The 7,345-nt window shown below is 37.2% G+C and overlaps 1 protein-coding gene across 1 annotated transcript; it reads right to left on the bottom strand.

The window, feature by feature from the left end:
- Window positions 1-1,458: 1,458 nt before the first annotated feature.
- LOC133336643 (mucin-5AC-like) lies at window positions 1,459-7,023 on the bottom strand. The gene is made up of 2 exons (XM_061544923.1): window positions 5,761-7,023; window positions 1,459-1,512 (listed from the first exon to the last, which is right to left on the bottom strand). The coding sequence occupies exons 1-2, from the start codon at window positions 7,021-7,023 to the stop codon at window positions 1,459-1,461; spliced, it is 1,317 nt and encodes a 438-aa protein (XP_061400907.1).
- Window positions 7,024-7,345: the final 322 nt, after the last annotated feature.

Consider the following 7,345-nt stretch of genomic DNA (forward strand, 5'->3'; position numbering starts at 1 on the left):
TCTATAAGAACCACGTTAGGCTTTTATATTTTGAAGACCCTCAGGCACTTCTATTAAGGATAACTCCTTCAGACACTTTTTTAAATTGATCGATTAAAAATACCTGAGTATTCTATAAGTATTCATATAGCCTTCTGTTTAAGTCAATCATAACTTGGTCCTTCTGTGAAAGAAACTGAATTTTAAATTTTCCAGAGAAAACTAACTACATCATTTCGAGCTTAATTATTTAAAAAAAACCTTTTCAAATTTCGAAATTGTCATCATACTTACATAAATTGTACAAAACACTGCAAGCACAAAATTGCGCCAACTCTTACCTGCAAAGAAATGAAAAAAAGAAGACATATTTTGGGTTAATTATATACTTGGGTATCATTAACACATTCTAAGTAACTCATTTCAAGTCAGGGAACAAAATGATGGCAATTTGTCAAAACCAATCACCACATCAACCCATGAAACTGTTAATGAATGCAGATGAAAAACACAATAACAACAACAAAAATAAATATCGATTTCAAGATGAACAAAAAAATTCTTTCTGAGAATGCTTTGGTATTGGCTCAATTCCAAAGAATCCAAAAAAGGACCACAACATTTTTTTTTGCAGCCGCATCATAAAAAAATGCTCCAAAAGAACTTTTAAATTAGCCAGTGAACGATTGAATTCCGCAAAAATATACCCTCTGAAGAGACTTACAGAATGGGGAAAGCATTGAGTTAAATGTCCACCAGATTTTTTTCCAATATCCAATGTTTTAATCATAACAAAAATAATAACAACAACGAGGAGAGAACATAAAAGACTGACTGTCAACTATTGAATATTCAAAAGCTTCATTGAATTGAATTGACAATCGTCGTAATGTGAACTGAAGAACTGAAGCGAACCGAAACATCGCCAATTAATCAGGCCAGAGGCATCATTCAAAAAAGGTGCTAACCACGACTGTTAAGAGAATCACGAAGCCAGTCAGTCCGTCAGTTAGCTCAAAGTTGTCAATTGCAATATAATATCGGTTCCGCACGTCGCATTACGCCAAGTCACAAAGCTATTCCCAACAACTGCATCAGAACCAGCACCGCCACCACCACACACCACAACCTGTTAAAATATCAAACATTTGCCAGCGGCATCAAAGCCGACGACGAGAGATCGAACCAAAATGCAACGCTCATTGCTGCTGGCAGAATTTAATGAGGGTTAAATAATATGGATAATTAACATTTTCACATGATAGAATAGCAAAGCAAAGGTGCAGGGAACTGTAGAGAGAGAGGGGGCAGAATTGAAAGCAATGCTAAAAAATATTATTGAAAAATTGTCATTAGTGGATAGTTGACTGATTAAAAAGGAAACAATATTTACCGGAAACCAGACCAGAGAGATTTTAGTACAGGAATGAGGAAAAAAGCTAATTCATGAACAAAATTGGAACTTGAAATGAAGGTAGATTAATTGATCAATGTTGTAGAAAGGTTTGTTAAAATTTGTTCGGAGAAAGTGATCTGTAGGGAGAATGTTTTATAATTCAGGTAAAAATTTGTGCATGACCATTGCATAAGACTATTTAAAAACATGAACAGAAAATTTTATGGCAAGAAGGGAATCCGAACTGCCAAATTAGAGCCACTTCGATGATAAATGCGAAAAAATATTATATTTAACATGTTAAAGAGAGGTTAAGTTTCCCCGGACGAACTTTGTATACCCTCCACCATGATGATGAAATTCAAATTATATGAAAATTAATGGGGGCTCCTAGGAGAAAAATAATATTACGATAGGAACTTGAATATAGGGGCTTATGGGGCTATACCAAAACGGCGATCAATATTGATCATTTTGAGTAGTGAAATAAATTTTAGTAAAGATAGGTCGGGGTACTGTTATATGAGGGCTACACTTAAGCTTGGTTCAATATCAAAAACTTTTAGTACAAGGAAGAGCAATACAATGAGAACCCAAAACATCCAATAAATACCGACTATTGGGGGTACCGTGATAGCTACACCAAAACGTGGGTCAATATATGTCATTTGTAATACCAAACTTGGTAGGAATTCTAGCAATGACTATGCAAAATTTCAGAGCTCTACAACTGAATCGTGATTTCAACAGACGGACAGACAGAGTCGCATAAATCGACATAGAATGTTATTCTGATCAAGAATATATTAGATGGGGAAAACCTTCATTATGAAAATGTCGATAAAATCGGAGAAATGGTCGAAGTAGACCGGCATGTTAGCAGTCGTAACATTTGGTAACATCGCTCAGGAGCTAAAAAATCGACCATAAAACTGTTTTAACCCGTTTACACAAAGCCGGATTCAAAAAGATGTTCGATGTTTGGGTACCACAGCAATTAACAGAAAAAATAGGATGGATCGAATTTCCATCTGTGAAGCTTTTGCCAAGCGGTATCTCATTCCGTTTGTACCCATTTCTTAAATGGATGGTGACTGGTGATGAGAAATGGATCGCATACGAAAACGATCGTGTTCAAAGAGTGGACTAACGACCAGTAAGGTTCTGCTATGCATTAGGTGGGACTGGAAGGGGTTTATTTATTATGAGTTGCTTTCATATGGTCAAACGCTAAATTATAATATCTACTGTCAACAACTGTACCGTTTGAAGATAGCAATTGACCAGAAACAGCCAGAATTGGCCAACAGGAGAGGTGTGGTGTTCCACCAGGGCAATGATAGGCCACACGGAGAGGATGGTTGGGAAGTTTTAATGCATCCGCCATACAATCCGGACTTGGCACCAAGCGCTTTTCATTTTTTTTCTTGCATTGCAAAATTTCTTTATTATTTCAGGACTTCTATGAGAGAGGCATTATAAAGTTACCTTTAAAATGGCAACAAATCATACAACAAAACGATGCATATTTTCTATGAGAGAGGCATTATGAAGTTACCTTAAAAATGGAAACAAATCATACAGCAAAACGATGCATATTCGATGCTCAAATCGGACATTCCGAAACATGTTATATAATGTCCTGCAGTTCATATAAAAATAATGGATTTACTTTTGCCCAACGTTATATATTACCACCAGGTATCGATATGTTATTAGGTGACCAAATCAGGGTATTTGATATAAAGTACCTCAGAGGTTAGCATATTGGAATACCTGCTCAAAATATTCTCTGTGAGAAAATACATACATTCTTATAAATTCGAAATCTCAGAAAATTCGATATAAGATACCACCTTAGGGTCTACTATATGAGAACACAACAATAGGTTTTTTTGTGCTTAGGAGACCACTCAGGATGTTTTGGGTAAGAAGATCAGCATTGGGTATTTATATAAGAAGAACACATAGTAGGAACCCTCACAGACACTATTCTCCACAAACGTCTGTATATATTTGCAGGTCAGCTAGAAGTGGTGTTACCCATCCACAACTCCCCGCTTGGAATGATAACCTTAACGAATTGAAAGCGAAATAGGATGTCATGTTATAACCTATGTGATTTTAATGCTATTAGACATTCGAATTCTGAGGTCCACCGTGATCGTCTGAAGTCTCTCGATTTCAAATTTTTATTACTTTCAATCGGTTGGCAAGTGTTTATAAACACTAGAAGACTTTAACATAACATAATTTCTTCTCTCAGACATCGACATAGTCAGACGGATCGAGCTGCAGCGACTACGTTGGCTAGGCCATCTTGTGAGAATGGATGAAGATGCCCCAGCTCAAAAGGCATATAAAAGTGAGCCAAGTTATGGTTCACACAGAAGAGGAAGACCACGAATCCGATGGAAAGATCAAGTAGAAGACAACATCTCGGAAAATGGTCTTTCACATTGGATGAGATGCGCACAAGGCCGATGCGCCTGGAAATCTTTTTTAAGCTCGGCTTATGGAACAACCGTTCTGTCATAAGCCAGCTAAGTAAGTAACATAACAGGGTGCGCAAAAATTCGCTCGCGAATGAATTAAAATACATTCTTTTCGTTTTGTGCTCCTTTTACGAATGAATTTATGGCGATAAATTCTTTACCAAACGAGCCTTCGCCAACGAATGTTCGCACACACAGAACAAATGAGTGAGAGCACATAACAACGATCGTTCGTTTCGTTCGGTGGTTGAAATTCTTTCTGACATTCTCTCACGAATGAAAACAAACATTCCCGAATTCTCGCGAATGCTCAAAACAGCAACATCAATAACAACACACATTCGTGAACTCATTAGTTGTTGGACATGTGTTTTGTTATTCCGCACACTTTCTGCTACACACATCCATTCGTTGTGTGTGTTTACATTTTTTATTTGTTTGTTGTTGTTTTTAACAGTGCTTCTTCGAGTTTTTCAAAAGAATGTTCTTCAGCAACAAATGCTCGCGAAAGAACGAATCGACGACGCTTCCAGCAAAATTTTATCGTTCGTGAATTTTTCGTACAATGTGAACATTCGCGAGTGATTGCAAATTCTTGTTCATTAATTGTAACTTTATCATTCGCGATAAATTGAAAACATTCGAATTCTCGCTGTGGGCATTCGTGAGAAAGAGCGTATTTTAATCATTCTTCGCACCCTGGTTTTAAGTTTGAGGAGCACATCTGTCGTAGCTTGACACAATAAATCTGTCAATAGAAAACCAAAATTAAATTGTTTGAAACCGACAATTGAGGGGTTGGGGACCCTTCATATTTCAATGGTTTAGAACAGCTTTAATAGCTCTTTTAAAAAAAAAAAACACTTTTAAGAAGAGACGCCATTCTAATCATAGCAAAGACAGACCCAGCTATTTCCTAAGGAAAAATTGAAAGCGCCAACCGTTGATTAAGGATTGTGCCGAGGTATTTGACTTCCAAAGAGAGTTCCAATGCCAATTTATTCAAACCTTGGACAAGGGAGCTCTACGCATATATGGGCTATAGGTCAAAATATGGACATATAATGATTAGTTTCGGTATATATGAATGTCTCCAAATTATAGCCTCATAAGTGGGGGAAATTCTGCTGAAGCCTTCATCATACCGAAATTCGTCGGTAATGTTATGTTGGAGGTATAACAAAACGTAAACCGATATTCATAATAATGATTAAATATAAAATTACAGCTAATTTGGTAGAAACACGAGCCCAAACTCCCAATTAGGGAAGTACTGTTGCATCGAGGGTACACTAAAAAGTAGGTCAATATTCATATTTTTTTACTCTCTATCCCCATATCAAAAATTGGTGCAAGTTTTTGTACGTTCAAGGTCCTAGCCGAATTTATCAACCTGAGTGTTTATAGTTTGTTTCCTCCAGGCAGCTACATAGTTAAGATGTAGTTGCTCTCATATATAAATCTACCGACAAATTTTTGGTATGGTAGAGCGTTTTTATTTGTTGTATCTCTGAAATTTGGAAATTTTCCCACAAATGCTTGAATACTTTTTCTAGTTAGTGTAACACAGGCCTAAAATTTAATAATTAGGTTAAGCTAAGATGGCTTTATGTGAAATCTGTTGCCTTAGGAATAAAGTTATTTATCATGATTATTATTAGTGGCGGTGATGAGGTCGGTCTACACTTGAGCAGATTCATATAACTACTACTGTGTGTATGTCTGTTTGTTTGTTCGTTCGTCATGACGATGACTTAAATCGATTTCCCATACAAATTCCAGTTCATAAACAACAAAAACAAAAAAAAAAACGATACAGCTTTTCATGCTGTTATGGAAATGATAAATGATTTGCGAGATTATTGGAATTGGTTCGAGTTTAAGAGTTACCTTTTTAACATAATTGCGTTTTTCAAAATCAATCATGCCGGGATTATGATCTTCAATGCTTAATTGATTTGTTGCCACTGATGATGAAGATGGTGATGCCGTTGACGATGGTGCTTCTGAGGCAATAAAAACGTTTCCATCGCTGCTTGATAAGTTGGTAGTGGTTGGAGAGGTGGAAGGGTGGCTAGCAATTAAAGCTGGTGAAATTGTAACATTTAATGTGGAAGATGATGCATTAGCTGTTGTTGTTGGTGCTGCCACCACTGCTCCTCCTGATGAAGTTGTGGAATTTAAAGAATTATTTAAAAGGCTTTCAAATGTTTCGGTTGATGAGGATGCCAATGCCGATGATGATGAGACCAGTGAGGCTACGGGTTTTGTTAATGGCAGATGAACAACAGCAGCGGTCGCTGCTTCATCAGAGGATGTGTTATTCTGGTTATGCTCATTTCGGCTGGAATTCATGGTGGTTTCATTTTGAAAACTCAATGTCACCGTTGAATTTTTCGGCACTGGCACTGGAGGAGTTGTTGATGTTGTTGTTGTGGTCTTCGTCGTCGCTGGCCCATTTTGACCATTTCCTCCAAAATATTTGAGAGTCTCATTTAATTGTTGACGAATTTCTGATGTGGCTGGCACTGATATGGATTCAATGTGACCATCAATAATGGCGCCATTTAGAGGCGCCATCAAATCTTCAACAACGGAGGCAGTAGAATTGGAGGCAGCTCCCTGATTATTATCAAAGGACGACACCGAAGATAATGACGATGACGCCGAGGATGAGGTGGCATTATTGGAATACACCGTTCCCGAACTTGCAGATTTTTGTGGCAAACTATAGTTACTGATACCAATTTCAATGATTATTTTATTATTTGTATTTGTTGTGGAGATATGAGGCAATGTTTGTTGTGGTTGTTGTTCTTGTTGTTGTGGCTGCTGTTGCAAATTTGGTGTGTTCGGTTGAAAACGTTGTAGATTTTTCGGATGATTAGCTGTTATATAATTTAAATCGCTGCGCGACAAATGATGCTGCTGCAATGTGGAATACTGCTGTTCCACCAATGCTGCACGCGTCTGCGCCGCATTGGCACTGTTCGCCGCCGCCGAATCACTGGCAACCTTTTCACGCAACTTTATAATATTCGAAATATTTATGCTGTTCGTCAGGGTGATGCCGGTAATGAAGACCAAAACGATTGTGAAAATGACACCGAGTATGACTAACGTGGGCATGCGAAAACATTTCTTTGTGCACATTGTTTGTCGTACCGTAAAAAAAAAGAAGCAAAATACCGACACGAGAACAAGACGAGACGAAGCGAGGAGACACGAGGCGTAACAAGAGCCGAAAAGCTACGACAGAGGATTAAATCGACGCAATGACTAATGCAAGATAATTTCGAAATGCCAAAGAACCACAGGTAGCGGCGAAGGTGGTTCGATGAAATTGAGATTTTTTCAAGTTTTGATCACTTTACACTCATAAAAATTTTAGTTATTTTGATTTATTTTTTTTTAATATATTTTTTTTTGCGTTATTACACCCAAAAAATATTTTTGTTATTTATCTTTATTTTTT

This window comes from Musca vetustissima, unplaced genomic scaffold (genome assembly GCF_032173495.1).
Source record: "Musca vetustissima isolate MV318-11 ecotype Yass unplaced genomic scaffold, APGP_CSIRO_Mvet_v1 utg26522, whole genome shotgun sequence".
Classification (NCBI taxonomy): Eukaryota; Metazoa; Arthropoda; class Insecta; order Diptera; family Muscidae; genus Musca; species Musca vetustissima.